The sequence below is a fragment of the Ochotona princeps genome, chromosome 13 (assembly GCF_030435755.1).
Source record: "Ochotona princeps isolate mOchPri1 chromosome 13, mOchPri1.hap1, whole genome shotgun sequence".
Classification (NCBI taxonomy): Eukaryota; Metazoa; Chordata; class Mammalia; order Lagomorpha; family Ochotonidae; genus Ochotona; species Ochotona princeps.
The window spans coordinates 31,805,577-31,822,987 of record NC_080844.1 but is presented as its reverse complement, the minus strand read 5'-3'; the positions used below and the strand labels follow the sequence as shown (position 1 = coordinate 31,822,987).

Genomic DNA, 17,411 nt, shown 5'->3' with positions numbered 1-17,411 from the left:
CCTTACTAACATGTTGATTTTCAAATAAATAAGATAAATCTTTTTTAAAACAATGCAGGCTTTTGGAATGTGGCCAGTCTGGCCAATTCCCAGCTCTAGCATTTCTGAGCAGAGAAGCCACAAACAAGACAAGAAGTTTCTTTCTCTGTGAAATGGGCCCACTGCTCCCACGTGTCCCGGGAGGACCAGCAGAGAGCTAGCTGGGGAATCATCCTGCTGTGGAAGACAGAGGATGTTGCTAGTTCTGCAGTCAGACCCAAGGTAGCAGCTCTTTGTGCACACTGGGTCCCAGGTCGAACGGAGCAGACGCTGATCTCTGTCCTGCTCTCGTTGGACCTTGAGGGTGTCTGTTACAGTGATTGGCTGAACTGCGGTGCACGCATGCAGCATCCAGTGCCAAACCAGGAGGCAGAGAGAGCAGTCTAGGGGTGAGGCCTGTTTCCTTGTTGCTGCCTGATCTTCCTACAAGGCCACAGGGCCTATATTGTTCCTCTGTGGCCTCCTCTTACTGCTCATGAACCACAAGGCTTGGGGTCTTGATCTTCACCAGCACACAGGAGGCAGCAGCAAGGAGGACCTAGGCACACACCTGGTTGCAGCACCACAGCCTGGCCGGCTCGTCAAGTCGTGGGCTCAGACAACAACGTCTGGAACCCTCTATCGTGGCCTGGGTGACTACTCTGGTGTGACTTTGGGCAAGTCACTCAACCTCTGTGTTCTGTTTCCTGGGAGAGGGTTAAGTGAATTAGTCCATCTGAAAAATGTCAGGATGCACCTTTCATGGAGTAAGTGCCCAGTGTGAGCTGCATCCCCTCGACCCAGCCAGCATATCTTGCTGCCCTTGCTTTCCTTCCCCTGAGCCCGAGCTCAGTCCACTGGCTCCACCTCTGGGCTCCCAGCACTTACACACCCTCTTCCTAGGGATGCAATGTAACATCTGGTCTCTGGCTCTTCTCCTTAGAATAAGGGAAGCAGAGACTTCTGCCTCCCTGGACTGGGTGTATCTGCTCAGGCACTGGCCGCTGACTTTGTCCATCTGTTCAGTCTCCGAGAGGCTAGCCTTGTGTTCTCCAGCCCTTACTGTGGGCAGCTGGGGGGAGCATGCACAGCCAAATGGGGAGCTCACAGCCTGCTGTTGCGGTGGATGCCAGGGTGGCAGGGCTTCTGGGTTCTAACCCTGCTGCAGCAAGTATGTACAGGACATTGGGCAAGTCCTTCCCAGGTCTGTGAGCCTGGACTCTGGGCTTCTGCCTAATGCTTGCTCTGGGCAGGCTGGAGCTGCATGCTGGAGAGGCACAGGCACTGGCTGGCCTGCCTATTTTCTGGCTCCAGCCTAGGCCCTTCAGAACCACCTCCCCAACACATACACACGCCCAGGCGCTAACTGGAGGTATATTTAGTCAGACCACTGCCTGCAACATCAGCAGCCAGCCCTGAGGCCGGCCATGCTGACCACAGCACATGTGGTGACCACCACACCCAGAGGCCTAGCTGGGCCTCCTCCTTCCTCATCCCCCCCACCACTCCCAACTTCAACAACCCACCTGGCCCTCAAGCAGAGCAACAGCAACTTACCGGGGGCCCTCGGGGGCCAATGATGGACATGCCAGCATCCCCTGGGGCGCCCTGTGCAGCAGGGAGGAGGAAGAGAATGGAGGTGGAAGCAGGGGAGGAGTGGGAAAACAAACAAACAAATAAATAAAAAGCCAAGTGAGAGCCGGCAGGTGGGGCAGGGTGGGGCGGCCACCCAGAATGCAGAAATGGTGTGACTCCAGTGTGGAAAGACCAAGCTGGGCACCAGATGGGAGTGGGTGTGCAGCTTCCAACCCTGATGCAGGGAAACCTGGGGCCAGCCCTGGGTCTTCCACTGGATTCATCCGTGGTCAACTAGTTAGATATTAGATGTGTGATGCTTCTGGGCTCTTGGCTTCCTAAGCGGATCTATTCCACCACCTGCAGGGCTTGTCAGCTACACAGAACAGCCCTGGGCTACCCTCCTTGTCCTGGGGAAGAGTGACAGTCCTGGGCCAGGACAAGTGCAACAAGGCCAGCAGGGCAGGTGAGGGCCATGCTGAGGAATTCTGAGATTCCTGCCAGACTGCATGGAAGCTGTGAGGAAACTCATTTGCTGCCTGCCCTATGGGAAGAGGTTGAAGAGATGTGCCCCTGAAAGTTCCCCTTTCCCTGGAGTCCCCAGGAGTCTGCTGGCTACACAGGGGATAAGGAGAAGAGCAGGAGGGGAAAAATGCACTCACCTTCTCGCCTGGCTGGCCTTTGACTCCCTGGGGTAGCCCAGTGCAACACAGTGTGCAGCAAGAGAGGCAGGAGGCAGGGGGAGAAAACAGGAGAAGAGTGAGAGTGAGGCACCCGCACAGCAATCCCTGCCGACAGGACAGGTGGTGGCTGGGGGGAGCCAAGCGAGAAAGATCCCCGTGAACCAGGAAACACAACAGGCGCTGACACAGCAGATCTCAGGTCCAATAAGCTCATTGAGTTCACTGCATAGAAGGCTGCAGCCTTCTGCCTAGGGTCAGCTATAGTGGGCAGCATGTGAGAGAGACACCCTATCTAGGGCAGGCTGCCTGTTTGAGGAGCCAGGGCCCTGCTGGCCTAGTCTACTTGCAGGGAAGAGCGTGGCTGGGGAGAGTGGGACAGAACTGGGCACCAACCCTCACAAACCCAGAGCCCTTAAGGCTGGCCCTGAGGGGGAGGGAGGGGTTGGGGCTGTGAGTGGACAGAAAGCAAGGTACATCACATGCAAGGATGGAAGCCACTCAGAGGCTGTTAGGCAGTTACCCAGAACCCCTTCCTAGCCCGGGCAAACCCCTGTACTGTCAAGGCCAGTGGTACCCCTTCTGGTGAAGCATGGAAATGACCCAAGCATTTCATACCCAGGGGCTTAGACCAGGGCCCCTACTGGGCAGCCAAATGGGCCCATTACCACATGGAAAATTGCAGCTGCAAGTAACTGGGAGATAGCCTTGTTAGAAAGGGCCACCTCCTGTGTCTCTGGGCCACCCTCTGTGGGTGAGAGGGCACTTCTTGGGGGAGATGGGCAAGGGCTCAAGAAGGCAGGTGGGAAGGGGGCGCATTTTACAGACACCCCCGAGTCCAGCAGCTGCCCTCAGGGAGCTTCTTGACAGCAGCTGAGGAGCAGCTGGGACTCTGGGGTGCAACTGTTGGCTTGGGTACATCCAGCCTATGAATGCAGCCTTAATCTCCCATCCATAAAACGGGGCCTTGGTGGTGGGGGGCATTGATGGGGAGTATAGCTGACTCAGACCTGCACTCAGTCCCTCCCACCCCCAAGAAAGGTTGGCTGACTACTGCATCCCATGTGGGTTCTGATCATTGTTTGGGTTAGTGAAAGGAAGCAGTGACAGGTTCCAGCAGCTTGCCCAAGTGCTCTTGTCTGGGGAAGAGTGAGAGGGTGTCCTGGGGTGGCTCTGCTGTTTGACACACAGGCCATAACCTGGAGCCTGTACCCTGATGCTTTGAGGCCTTCAACCTAAGATCAGACCCTCCTTAGAGCTGTGCTGTCCCCAGGGTTTGGGCTGGCTTGGGGACCTTGGTGAAGATGTTTCTCCTCTGAGTCTTGGGTTTCTCCTCGGAAAAGAAGGGTGGGAGCTGTGCCTCCCTTGTGCAGTATGTGAGGATTTTAGCGTGAAAGCCCAGCATGCAGTTAGCACGTGCAAGTGTTAGCACTCCTTTGATGACTTTTATCAACCTCTCAGCACACTAGGCCAGTAAATTCACATGAGGCCACTGCACCTGCCACACCTGGGCCCAAGGTGAATGCCAGCGCAGGAGGGGAGATTTGGAGGCAAAGCCAGGAATGACACAGGATGGTCAAGCAATTGAGGGGGGTCAGGAAAATGATGGCTGCTGGGATGATGCAAGTCAGATGAAGGGTGCAGGCCTGGTCATGCCTGAGACCAGGCTGGGTGGTAGTGAGATTGGTTATGGCACTCAGGGCCTTGGGCTGCTGCCTTCCAGTCCTGCACAGACCATCATCCCAAAGCCACCAGGAAGCGCTGAGTGCCAGCACCTCACAAGCTTCTGAAGCTTTTGGAAATCACTCTCCAAGCAGTCCCAGCCTACCTTCTCTAACTCCACCTTGCAGCGAACACAGGCTTAGTGGTCAGCTTCCCTGGAAGGCGCAAGAGGCCCAGGCGGGTCACGCCTTGTCCTCACCATCCTTTAGTGTACCTGTCCACTAGCTCCAGTGAAGGAGAGGCTGGGCTGCCCACCCTGGGGCAGGGTGAGAGTCATCATAATGTCGGGGCTCAGACCCCACTCTACCTACCACCCAGTAGCAGATGGCAAATAGCTTTGTTCATGCAATGCGCCTAGATTTTTCTGTTTGTGGTACTCTCTGGAGAGTACAGGAGAAGTTGCTTATCTGTGTGGGGCTGTGTTCCAAGACCTGAGGGGGATGCCTGTACCTGCTGATACCAAATCTGCCCATGCTGAGTTCTTCCTGCACATATATACCTATGCTGAAGTTACATTAGATCCAGTACAACATTATCAGCCATGACTAATAACAAAACAGAGCAATTCTAATATATTGTAATGAACGTGATGGGAATTTCAACTCTCTCTCCAAACGACTATCTATGTAGGTTTATGATTGGGCAAGGTTGCCCACAGGTAGCTGGAACTGCAGAGTTGGACAAATACTATGAAACTGGATGGCAAAGTTAAAAGGATTGGGCTCAAACTGCTTCCCTATCCCTTCTCGACCCGAGGTAGCCTGGGGCTTGGACAAAGGAATGGGCTGAGCCTGGCCTGGACTCCCTGTTCAGGGCTGTGGTAGGCAGCACCTGGCCATGGTGTGCAGAATAGGCCGGCGTGGAGAAGCAAGCAGTGGCCACACGAGCAGGTACAAACGGGCCAACTCACCACACGTCCAGGCATCCCAAGAGCACCTTTCTCCCCCTAATGAAGGAGGCAGAAACAGTCAGAAGTGGCCAGAGCAAGGTCAGTGGGTCATGGGGGCTGGCCGTGAACCCAGTGTGGGAACAGCCAGCCAATCCTGCGTGGGCAGTTGGGGCAACTTCTGGGTGATGTCCACATGTCCCATGGATGAATTTTCTCTGTTGCTGTCAGGGACCGTCCAGCAATGGCCATCCCTGAGGCTATCTGCCCTTGGAGTCTGAGGGCTTCAAAGACCCTGCCCCCTGATAAGTCTCTGGTAGCTACGGCCAGGATGTATCTGTCTCATCTTCACCTCAAGGCGTGGAACAGAGTGAGTGGCGGCCCCCATGTGACAGATGGGAGGTTGGACCTCTGTCTAGGCCTGTCCCTGCCAGAGCTGGGCCAGAGATCCAAGTACCTCCCCCCGCCGCCCAGTCCTCCTTTAGTTGGCAGGAAGGACCGCATGCCATGTGGATCCGGCTGCGTCATGGGCTACAGAGCTTGGAGGGGAGCTTTGTTCAGCAGCCAGCATTACATCTTCACACGCTGGACATCTGTTTATTAATTTTTGTTCCCTTCTTTTTCGATAGAAAACATTTTTTTGCAATCACTTGCATGCAGACATCGTAAAAATCTGGGGTGGGGCCGCCTACGAGAATGGAAAGTAAGAGGGTGCTGAAAGCGGAATAGGGTTTGTCTGGCCCACCAGGTGGAGAGCTGGGCTCTGCAGTGAGAAATGTGTGGGCGTCTCTAGGGTGACTCTGCACCTGCTGGCCCCTCTGAGGCAGGATGCTTCCAGCAACAACCAGCATCCCCAGGGGTGCATGGGGCACACTGGGGAGCAGCAACCGGCTCTGAGGTCAGGCTCTCGGTGCATCTGTCAGTGGCATCTTGGAGCCAAAGGTTCTAAGCTCCCACTGTACTCCTGTTGCCTCCTGAGTAGGAGCCTCTGCCTTGTGGAACTGCCATGGATGGGCAGTGGCGAGGGGCGGGGGGGACTGCAAGATGACACCTCCGAGAGGCTCACACCTAGGGCCTGGCACTCCATAAGTGTGTAGTAGACAGCATCTACCAATGCTAGGCCTTGCATGGTCACTGCGTTATACCGGCAGGTCTGACGGCCAGCCTGCCCAGAGCTTTTGGGAAGTCACTCCCAGGTCCCTTCAGCTGGTCAGTGACCCGGGGACCCTGCTGTGAGCCCCAGGCCATGCGCATTGTCAGCTGTGACATCCCCATGCTTGGACTTGTGAATGATATTGCAGGATGTGTGTTTCTGTTTCTTTCTCATTCCTGTTGAAAAACCTAATGTTCTTTGCAGTCCTGGCCATAAAATGCTTGGGTGAGGGGCAGGCCCAGAATGGCCAGAGACTGGAAAATATGTGCAGCGGCCCCTGCTCTGTGACTTTCCCCGGGATGCTTTTTACAGGCAGATGTCGTAAGAAAGCACGCACAGGCTGCCCACGTCCACCTCGGTCATCTGACTTCTCCCCTCCTTGGATTTCATGGGACCTGGTTCGCCCCAGGCTTCATTCTGGCTGGGAGGCCTCCCTTTTCCAAGGCTGAGCCTTCTTCCACATGTATATCATTAAGACAGACACGCCTGCGTGAATTCTAGAAGCTGTTGGAGCTGTTGAAAGGCTATGGGATAATTCACACTTCAAAGGGTGTCACTGATAGGAGGAAGGCATAGAACGTTCTGGACTCGATGGAAGTGACAAGGCAGACAGGTGCCAGCCCCAAGTCCCTCTCCATGTCCCACCTCTGCCCCTTTCTGGCTGTGGCATCTTGCCTGCATCACTCTCCATCCAGGCACCTGCAGAACCCTCAGCCAGGACTCTCGTCTCTGCCTCTGGTTAGATGACACACAAGGCTTTACAGGTATTTCTTCAAATCAAGCACAGACTTCAAGGAACAGGAGGATGGGGCCCCACAGATTTGCAGCCAAAGCTGTCAATCAGACAAGGTCTGTTACCCAAGTCTCAGCTTTCTCATGTACAAAATGGATATCGCACCTGTTATACTGAGATACTGAGCAAATCAAATGTATGAAGAAAGGTCTGCCTGATGCTTGGCACCTAGTAAGATTTTAACAACCAATGGTACTATTTGTATAACTTCTACTTTTGTCTCATAGCCACCCAAGGGACTTTCTCTGGAATTCAGAAGTTGTCACAGGGGAAAACAAAGGCTTTGAGTTTCCTCTTTTACTGGGGACACAGGAGACAGTGGTCTTCAGTGGGCAAGTGGGCGGCCAGCCCCGCTAAGTCACTGTTCCCTGCAAGCACTGGTAGGGTCTGTGTGCTGCAAGCCCCATGCCCAGGGCACCAGCACCTACAGCTGCAGTCTCGAGACTGCCCAGGTCTCAGAGAGTGAGCTGTGCCCTGGGCTACTGACTAGAGACTAGGGGAACCAGGTTGGGGGGGGGCTCACAACAGGTGTTCTACCACCCTCTCAGGAAGAGCATCTGAGAGAAATGCAAAGGTGAGAAGAAACACAAGTGACTTACCGGAAGTCCAGGCCTGCCAGTGGGACCCTGAAAGAAAGGGTGACAGATCAGGGTTGTTGGCACACCCATCTGATCAACAATACTGCCCGGGCCAGCTGCGGGGATGAGAAGAAGGGGAGTCTGTGCTCCACGAACCTCTAGAAGTTCATGAATAAAACAGGGCAGGGGAGGGAGGTCTTCCCTACTAAGCCTCCTTTCAGTTCCAGCATTAAAGAAAGTCACTTAGCACAGTCCTCCTCCAGGCCATGCACGGGGGAAGGTACAGGGATGGAGGCTGGGGATGCCCCCGCTCCTGACTCCAGCTTCACCAAGGCTGTGGTCTCACCAGTGTACCAAGTCTCTGTCTTTCTGTCTGGCTCATGCCATGCTGACCTCGGCCTAAGAAAGGGCTGAGGGGCAGGGAGGAGGATGGGGGAAATTAGGGCTCAGTCTTCACCATCTCACCCCCAGAAGGGGTAAGCCACAGGCTGGCGCCGTAGGCTATACTTCAACCTGTTGCACCACAATGCCAGCCTTTGTTCCTGATTCTCAGCTCTGCCACTTATTTCTGAGGTGACCTTGAGCGAGCCTCTGTTTTCTCATCTTGAACATGGAGAACAATCATGATTTATCCTCTAGGATTAGGTTAGCAAATACTCAGTAAATGCAAGGATTCCAGAAGAGAAGAGGATGGCAGGGGACAGCTATGGAATCGGCCTTGGCCTCTCCCTTCAGTGACCCAAGGTCCTACACAGCTCCTCTCCAGCCAAACCTGCAGCCCAACAACAGAAGCAGGTGTCGATGGAGGGGTATCTGCTGCAGGCTCCTCCCTCTGCAGGGCTACTGAAGCGACCAGGACATCTCTCATCCTGAGTGTGTCCCTGTCCTGTCCCTCTGCTTGCCTCTGCCCTCATAGCACCATGGTGTGAGCTTCCCAGCATGGATTATGCTGTGTGCTCCATGTGTGTTCTCCTGGTGCTTGAAGGAGTGCTGAGCTCGGGGCCCCCTGGCCCATGGATGGTGTGAAAGCCCGTGGTGGTGTAGCCTCCTGCTTTTCCACAAGCCTACTGAAAGCAAAGTTTCCGTGCTAAGCCCTGGTTCTTTTGCTCCTGATTCTCAGCCTGGCTTCCTAGGTCTCAGCATTGGCCCAGATGCAGGTCGGTGACTGCCATCCCAACTCTTGGGAAGAGAATGGGCCAGAAGCAGTTTCAAGGCTGACTGCAAGCAGGAGCACATGGGCCCTTAGCTCCTTCTCCTGTCCTCTTCACAACACCTCCAGCCGTTCTGACAAGGACGTACCAGGGAAATCGTGTTCGTATCCCTCTCAGCACCAGCTGAGGCACAGCCTACCACTCTCCTCATTATACAGATGAGGAAACAGAGGTACACAGACCCTAAGTAATTTGCCAAGGTCACTCAGCTGCAAGTGACAGTGGCAGGCCATCTGGCTCCGGGGCCTATGCTCAACAGTCACTTGGCCTGACACCTACCAAGTGGTAGCCAGTATCTTCTCAGGCATCATATTCAGCAGGGCTTGGCAGCTGGCATCAAATGTTGCCCCATATTGCTCTAGGGAGACTAAGAGATCTCCCTTCTTGCCTGGGTGATCTTTTCTGGTCTCATAGCTCCCAGGATTAAGAAATTCTCCATTAACTAAGCCTGGGAAGGCCCCTAGAGGTCCACTTAAGCATCAGCTCTCATGACTTGAGAGTGATCATTGGATTCTGTAGACAATGTGCTCATGGATTAGCAATGTTGGCTCTGGGTGTCAGGAGCAGGGCAGTGCTGGCCACAGCTGTGGTGCCACATAAATGGGGTCCTGCTACAGTGTCAGTGCCTCCCTCATGGTTGCCTCCTCTGGCACTGGCTGACAGAGCCAGCCCCCAGCTACATGTAGGGGGCAGTGCATGGGACTCTAGCTGGCCCTGGATGCTGGCCACAGGAAACAAAGGGGACAGGGCTGAGGAGGTGACCCGCACCTTGGCAGGCTTCCTGTTCCCTTCTTCTGCCTTGGGTTTTAGCCAGCACCGGGCCAAGATCCAGGGCTGCTTTCAGTGTCAGCCTCCCAGTGGGGGTACCCCATGACTCACCTGGTGACCAGGTGGGCAGAGACTGTGGGACACACCCCTCTCCTCACTTGCCCCTTTACTGCAGGCCATACAAGCGACAGGCAGTTCCCATCCTGCCCAGGGATAGTCCCTCGGTCAAGCCCACAGAGCTCTCAAGAGGATCCCTGTTTTGGGCTAGGACCCAGAGTCCTAGATGGAGAAGTACTCTTCAACCTCCGTGTGGGACAGGTCGACAGTCTTTTTCTGTGCCCAGCAGGTGGCTGTCCAAGTCGTCTGGGGTGCTCTATTTTAGAGGAATGATGCCAGGCACTGAGCTCTAACATCCTGAACATATTCTGATCTGTCTGCCCTACACCGGACTGCTCAGCCAGGGGACCCTGTGGGCTCCTCAGCTTGGGTTCCATGGCCTTGTTGGGCACTTACAGGGATGTGGGCTACTGGACTCCTTCAAAGCAAGGCTGGGTGGGGCGGGGCAGAGAGCTACGGTTGGGGCCTCTCTGAAGGGCCAGTGCCTAGGGGAAGATCTGATGCAGAGGTGTGCCTTTCCTGCTCCACTCCCGGGTGCCCCTGGGGCTTCAGCAAGCCTATCAAATACTGACTGCAGGAGCACAGGCTCACTTCTTGCAACCCTGAGGACATCGGGGAGACAGCTCCTCTCGGGTTCTTTGGAAACCACCCTATGTTAGGAGCCAGGCCAGGGGAGAATGACCTGCAACCAGGGACTGGCATGCTATCCCCCAGTCTAACTGGCTGATGCTGCCCTTCCCTCCATGGCAGCACCTGCCGGGGCAATTTGACAAGAACAGAGCCACCCCGCTACCCCACCCACGCAGGGGTGTGGAGAGCACACTGCCCGTCTGCCCCTGGAACTGCCGCCACCTGACCTACTTCCTGATTGGAAAGGCTAACTTTCAAGGAGTGGAGCCGAGGACAGGTGAGCTCAGACCATTCCTGTCTCATGCTTGGAGAGTCTCTCTGGTTCCAGATACTTCTATGAAGGTGGGGAAAAGGGGTTGCTAAATAGCCCTTCAGGATGAAATCTGGGGCCTGCTTCACCCTGGAAGTGCAGAGGGCTTGGAATGCTGGACAGTGGAGTGATCATCCTGGAGGAACCAACACTCTCCCCGCAACACACACCCACCATCCAGGTAGTACCCACAGGGGCCCCTTGCAGAGTGTGGGGCCCAGCTGTCAGTACCCCACCAGTTACCAGCATGAGACACAGGCCTCTCAGATGCACGAGGCAGACTGCATCCTGAGTACTTACAGGAGGTCCTGAAAGAGAGGGAGAAAGCTAGAGTCAGTGTCCCTGCAAGGGGCGTGGCAGAGGGAGGCCGCCTTAGAAGTGGCGTCCAAGAATTCTGTAACACAGGGATTTCCATCTGGTCCTCAAAGTTTGGATTTTCCTGGCCCACTTTCCCCAACATAATCTCTTCCCCCTCTATTTCATCTCCATATTTTCGTGACAGGATGAGAAATCCAGAACCTGCTGGAGACACAGCCTAGGTTCCCAGGCTTCAGTTCTCCCTATCCCCTGCCCAACACAGAACAGGGGCTCTCATGTTCAAGGTTGCTGTGCACAACATGGACATGGGGGTGTATTGAGCAAGGGCCAAAGATAGCAGGATGGCTTGTGGCTCCTGGCACCACTCTCTCCCATCTCCCTTCCCCCTCCAATTTCAGGCAGAAGGAACCAAGGCCAGGAGAGCGGGACCGATGGAGGCCGCTTGCCGGTTTCCCTGCCCGATGTCTATCACACTGCCCTGGTTTCTGCTGGGCTTTGAGTCAGGCCCTCTATCCCCCGGATCTGCTGCCCACAATCGTCCTCCCACCTCCCACAGGCCTCAGTAGCAGTCCTATCTCATTACTGGCAAGAGCCAAGAATTGCAAATCCAAGTGTTCTGAGGAGGGAGCAAGGGAGGGCGGGCAGAGAAGCGCCTGGAGACGGGAGACTAGAAGGCATCTCTGTGTGTGGAACATGAGCCTTGCAGCCCCACCGCCCTGGGGCTCCCAGCTGGGCTGGGGGCGCCTGCCTGGCCCCTGGTGACCTGGCCGCAGTATCTCAGCCACTGCTTCTTTTATGTGCAGCCAATAATGACCGCCTGTGTTTCCCTCGCCACTGCTGGCGTCTCCCACACAGCTTCCTCCTCCCCTCAAGCATCTGCCTATTTCTCTGTCCTGGCCCCATCCAGGAGGAAGTGGCCTCTGTCACGCTGGCTGCTGTCAAGTCATCATGTGAAAAGGAACAGAATGTCTCAAGTTAAAAACAAACAGACTGAAAGTCCAGAGAGGTAGAATGGCCGGGACAGCCTAACCCAGGCAGGTTCCAGGCTCCGGAGCAGGAGCGTGGCAGACGAGGAAGACATCTAGGCCTGAGGAAGCCTAGGGTGCAGGAAATGTCACCCAGAATCTGAAAATATCCCCTGAGTTCAGCCTGCCAGAGAGGGTTGTGCCTACTGGCCCGGAGAAGAGGCGGCAACACGAGAAGCAGGCGGGTGACCATGTGCAGCCCATGGTGAGGCTTGACAGAGCCACCACATGGAATGCAGATGCCCTGGGAGTGAGGCCAAGCTTTGGGGCATTTGTGAGGACACACGCTGCAGCTCGGGTGCGGCCTTGTCCATGCCTTGTAGGCTCAGCTGCATAGTTGACACTGAGGGGAATGAGGGGGTTGATGCTGACAGGGCACTTGAACCTCAGCTAGTGCCAGCAAAGCAGGTGCCAGGGTCCAGCCTGAGTAACAGTAACTCTCCCGAGGGTGTCAAGGGTTTTTGTACCACTGCAGCCACTGGTACACACACCTCTGTGGTCCTCACCAAGCTTTTGCCCTTGCACAGGAAGCTCTGTCACCCCCCCTTACAGAGGAGGAGATGCAGGCACAGAAAGGGTGGATGGCATTCTAAGGCCACTCGGCTAAGGATTGGTGGAGCTACTGTACCCTTCTGTGCAGCATCAGGAGTGGGATCAGAACCCAATCTTGCTTTCTTGCCCAGGATCTTGCTAACAAGCCACACCTTCTCTTATGTAGCTGGCTCTGCTGCCACCTGACACACTGGCTTTATCAGGAACCTAAACTCCTCACTTCTTATTACACCTGCTAATGGTCTCTGGTGGGAGCAGGGAGTGGGGCCTTTTCCTTGCAATGGAGAGAGCTGAGATGACTGTCCTCCTTGGAAGCCTGCTGGAGGCTCCCAGGTGAGGGGCCTTAGCTGTAGCCCCGTGTGAGGACATTCTGCTCCAGATCTTCCTCCCGGCTTCACCAGTTTCTTGTTGCTCCTCCCCAGGAACCTGGCCTACCTCCTCCAAGCAAGGTAGCCTTGTTCCCTTTACATGGACAGGGACAGGAAGGAGCTTGACAAAGAACCCTGGCATAACCTTCTGGATGGCCTTTCTTTTTTGCACAAGTTCACTCATTCACTCATTCTAACACCATTTGACCAATGCCTGCTGAGTGTTGGTCCCTGGGCTGGGCTGTAATGGCTGTGGAAAGATGAACGAGGCAGGCCACTGCCCTTGGAGGAAGGAAAAGCTCATTTTGCGAGCACCTGCCAGTCCCACTGCGGAGCTTTGGTGACAGGGAGACGAATCACTGATTTCCTCCTGCTGAGAAGTCCATGGTCTCCTACGTGAGAAAGCTGGAAAGTGTCCAGAGAAGAGAGTCGACATACAGGAGGGCTGCAGGGAGAGAAATCTGCCACGGGAGGGGTCCTTCCTTCCTCCCACAGCATCGTCTGAGCTGAGGGAGGCACAAGGCCAAGTGTGGCGATCATAGCACTGCACTTGCTCCTTACAAGGACTGGGTGAGGCAGCAGGGGTTGTCATTCCCACATCATGGATGCTGAACCTAAGGATTAAAGATGAAGCAATATACCCCAGTGGGTCTGCCCACCCTTAAGTAGCAGTACTTGGCTAATTTTTTAAAAATCAGTTTAGTTTTTAGATTTAATTTTCCTATGGTGGAGCCTGGATTTGAACCCTGAGGCCTTTGTTCTCCGGGCTGGAGGTCATGAATGTCCCAGGGGGTGGGCAGCCCCATCCCCACAGACTCAGCCCACCTCCGGGCCTCTGGGTCCAGTCCTGGTCCTGGGCAGGGGCGGGAATGGTCACAGGTGCTCCCAACTCCACGTCCTGCCCCCATGTGATGGCAGAGTTCTGGCAGCTGGGGTCCTAGCTGGGGCTTGCTGCCAGGCTGCCCACAGCTGACCACCTGCCGCTTGGATCAGCCTCGTGCCTGGCTCATCCATCTGTGCCAGAGCAGATGCTCTGTATGCCTGCTTCTCTTGGACCCTTAGAGTGACTACCAGGACCTGTCCCGCTCTGCCTGCTGGAACGGGGTTCCAACTGGAGGTAACTTTACCTCCTTCTAGGGCATGGTGAACAGGCCTGGAGATGTTTTTGATCTCCACAGCTGGGGTGTTGCTACTGGCTTCCTGTGGGAACAGGCCACAGATACTGCTTCCAGGCAGTGCACCCAAGTCTGCCCTGGGTGTCAGTGGTGCTGGGAACAAGATGCCCTGCCCCAATAAGACACTACCTTGCAGTGTCCATAGATCACACCCTGCTCAGGCTACGCGGACAAGGCTCCGCTTTCTACCAACCTGTGCTTTGCTGACTTTTGGGATCTGGCTCTTTGGTAGTTGGGCTTGCCCTACCTCTACCCGAGACCTTGTCCATTCGTGCATGCAGCATGTGTTTCATGCATGCTGTCCAACCACCTTAATGAGGTAGCCTTGGCTTATCCCCAAAAAATCAAGGCCTAGAGAGCTTAAGGGTTGTGTTCAAGGTCACAGAGCTCCCATGCACCCAAGTGGGTACTCCCATAGGAGCACAGTTGACTGAGGAAGCACATGTGGGAGAAACAAACTGTCAAGTTCAGCCTCGAAGAGGGCAAAGAAGGGGCAAGAGGGCAAGAGCTTCAAGGCCGATGAGAGGATGTACCAGGGGCAGGTGCAAAGGCTGGTGCTGGGCGAACTTCAGGACAATCTCTTGAGATTGACATCAAAAGCAACAAGCCAGACTCTGTCTTCCAGCCCCACAGCAAAACTCCAAGTACAAAAGGGTGAATTTCTGGGAATGATCCAGAAATTTGCACCTGAGGTCCTGGATGCATGTCTGACAAAGCACTTCCTCCTACAAACCAACTCCCATTTTATGTATGAGGAAACTGAGGCTCAGAGAAGGGAACTGTCTGTCTATGGTTCATCACTGACTGGCAAACGATGCTGAATCCCAGTCCAGGGTACTACTCCTATTAAGATCCCACCACAGGCAGAGCTTCATTGTGCGGCAGGAGGGTTCACATTTCTCAGAGGCTACAGGACTCGTCAGAGCTGACACACACACAGCCTTGTAAAAGCCAGTCGCTCACTTCTCTTCCCATCTTGGTGTTCCATGCCTTTGCGTGGGTGTGGTGGCAGTGTGCCCACCCCAGAAACTGTCCGAGACTACAAAGCTCAGATTTGGACCAGTGTGCTATTGCTATGCCACAGGCACAGAAAAGCCTTTCCAACCCAGGTCGACAGAGGACACACATCTCCATACTTCCTACTCCTACACTCACGGCAGACATGGCTAATCAATCACAGTGACTTTTCTTCCTCACTGAGAGCAGGCAAGGTTCCACAAGTCCTTCCAACACAATCCCCATCTGTCAGCAGGAACTGGCCCATGAGAGGGAACCTCTTAGTCATCATAGAACTAGAGCCATCGGGCGGGGGGTAAAGGGGGTGGTGAGACACTGAGGAAGGAGGTTGGGAAGCACGAGGGCCCTGCTCTGACTTAATCAGGCACGGCTGAGTCTAGGGTGATGGGAGTGGTGCTGACAGAGATGGAGTGGGGCAGACTTGGTGCTCTGGACTCCCCCAGACATATGTTACAGCAGATGGAGGCCTTGACAGCTGTAAAACCTGCACAGAGACTGGCAGGGGTGGAAAGGAGGGTGTGAGCAAGAAAGGGGCCCAGGCAGGAAGATCCCCTTAGCTTGGTTCAAGTTCTGGGCCCAGGAACCCACCCCCCACTCCCAGATGGCCTGCATTACCTCCCTGGCCATGGTTGTGCCCATACCACACCTGCAGTCCCTGGCAGACCTCACGAAAGGTAGACTTTCATTTGGATGGGACACCCCTGTCCAGCTCCAGGGGTTCCTGAGCAAATTCTCCCTGCAGTCTTGCTGGCCTTGCTGGCCTTGACCCCCATCCTGTTTGTCTCCTGACTGGGGCTAGGGGCTGGGGGAGATTCAGGGGGTACCCTGTGGCAGGTTTCCCCTAACATCCATTCTCCCCTTTCCTTTTCCAATGGACCTTGGTTTTTATCCAGCCTCTGCCCATTTAGCAGTAGACACCCCAGACTTAGCTGGAAGAGGATGGAGAGAAGGTGAAAGCCTGGAGCCAGGGGCCCTTAGGAAGATGGTTCTAGGGAGGGTTGATTGGAGCAGGCCAAGGGCATTGCCTTCAACCCAGGAAGAGTAGCCCCAAGGCTGTGGGAAATGGCTGCGGGTGAGGAGGAGGAAGAAGTCAGTATGAGGGACCTGGCTGCAGGGCTCTGCCCATGGCAAGGAAGTCAATGCTCAGACCCTGGCAGGATGGATCACGACTGACCACAAGACCAACTGTGCCCACTTAACCCCATCTAGCAATAATCCTGGGAAAATGCAGAGCGAGGGCAGGGGGTCCCATACTGGCTCCCAGTAAGCATGAAGGCTAAGGATCACACAGCAAGGATGTTTTCCTCAGCCGTCAGCAGAAGGTGGGGGCTTGAGAGCCAAGCTGAGTGCAGCCTTGGGAGGGGAAGGACAGCTGAGCCTCTGGATGCAGGGACTGCGGCCTCTGCATGCTCCCTGATCCCTGGTTCCAATTTCTGCAGCTCCAGTTGCCTGCAGGCAACCAAGATTTGAAAACACTAGGTGGAAAATTCCAGAAGAATACATCAGTTTTGCATTAAGCACTGCTGAGTTGTATGGCTTTTTGTTCCTCCCTGTCAGAGGCCTCTGTCCAGGTATTCGCGTTCTCCACACTGCCCACTCATCACTCACCTGGGAGCCATCTTGGATGCTAGGTCCCCTACCCCAGCATCACATGCATGTGTTCCAGTAACCTTCATTTTACTTAACAATGGACCCAAAATGTCAGACTAGTGATATTGGCCATTTATTCCAGTCTCTTGGTAGAACTATTACTTTATTACTGCTTATTATTGCGTAGGTATGTGTGTATGGGGCAGGGGGTGGGGAGAAGAAAAAAAAAAAAAACAGGTGCAGAACTGCCCAAGATTTCAGGCACCCACAAGAGGTGTTAGGTTGGATCTGTATGGTAAGGGTGGCACTGTACCATCAGAAACACCTGCTGATGCCAGTTATGGGGGGCTGTGTGGGGCACTGTGGAAGTCAGAGACATTGTACCTGCGGACTTCCTCGCCAGCTCAGGAGCTACCCCACCTGAGTTCTCTTTCACCCTATCTTTGGGCACATGAGGCTGATGCATCTGCTCCCTAGAGCATGGCCCATCTGCTGGGCACCCCACCTATTGCTCCATCCAGGCTTCTCAGACTAAGCCAGGGAACGTCCTACACCTACTCTGGTCCCCACACTGCTTACCCTCAGTTCCAGCCCCCAGACTCTGTCTTCTGTCCAGATGACAGCAAAGTTTGTTGACCCTGGAGTGATGGTGACCTCTCTCTAGCCACCCCGCATTAGTCCCCACTCTCATGCAGGCTCCTGCCAGGGGTGCAGTGTGGCTGGACTGGGCCCATCCCACAGATACTTATTTACCTTTGCTTGTCTGAGCCACAAAACTACGCTGGAAGACAGCAATTAGAGTCAGCAGCTACAGAGAGAATGTACGGTTCTGAACCTTCCAGAAAATTCTTGGCAAACTGCAGCCTCCTCCTCCGGCTTCATTCCCCTGAGCAGCTGTCCTGCCTGTGGACCTTTGCCAGCAGCC

At 54.8% G+C, this 17,411-nt stretch overlaps 1 protein-coding gene across 1 annotated transcript in view; it reads right to left on the bottom strand.

Moving 5' to 3' along the window:
- Positions 1-17,411, bottom strand: part of COL13A1 (collagen type XIII alpha 1 chain) — a 117,051-nt gene that overhangs the window by 53,946 nt on the left and 45,694 nt on the right. Inside the window, exons 3-6 of the mRNA XM_058671916.1 lie at positions 7,427-7,453; positions 4,906-4,941; positions 2,256-2,282; positions 1,576-1,626 (exon numbers count right to left, since the gene is read on the bottom strand). Of these exons, the coding sequence (XP_058527899.1) occupies positions 1,576-1,626; positions 2,256-2,282; positions 4,906-4,941; positions 7,427-7,453 (141 nt within the window). The remainder of the gene's footprint in view (positions 1-1,575; positions 1,627-2,255; positions 2,283-4,905; positions 4,942-7,426; positions 7,454-17,411) is intronic.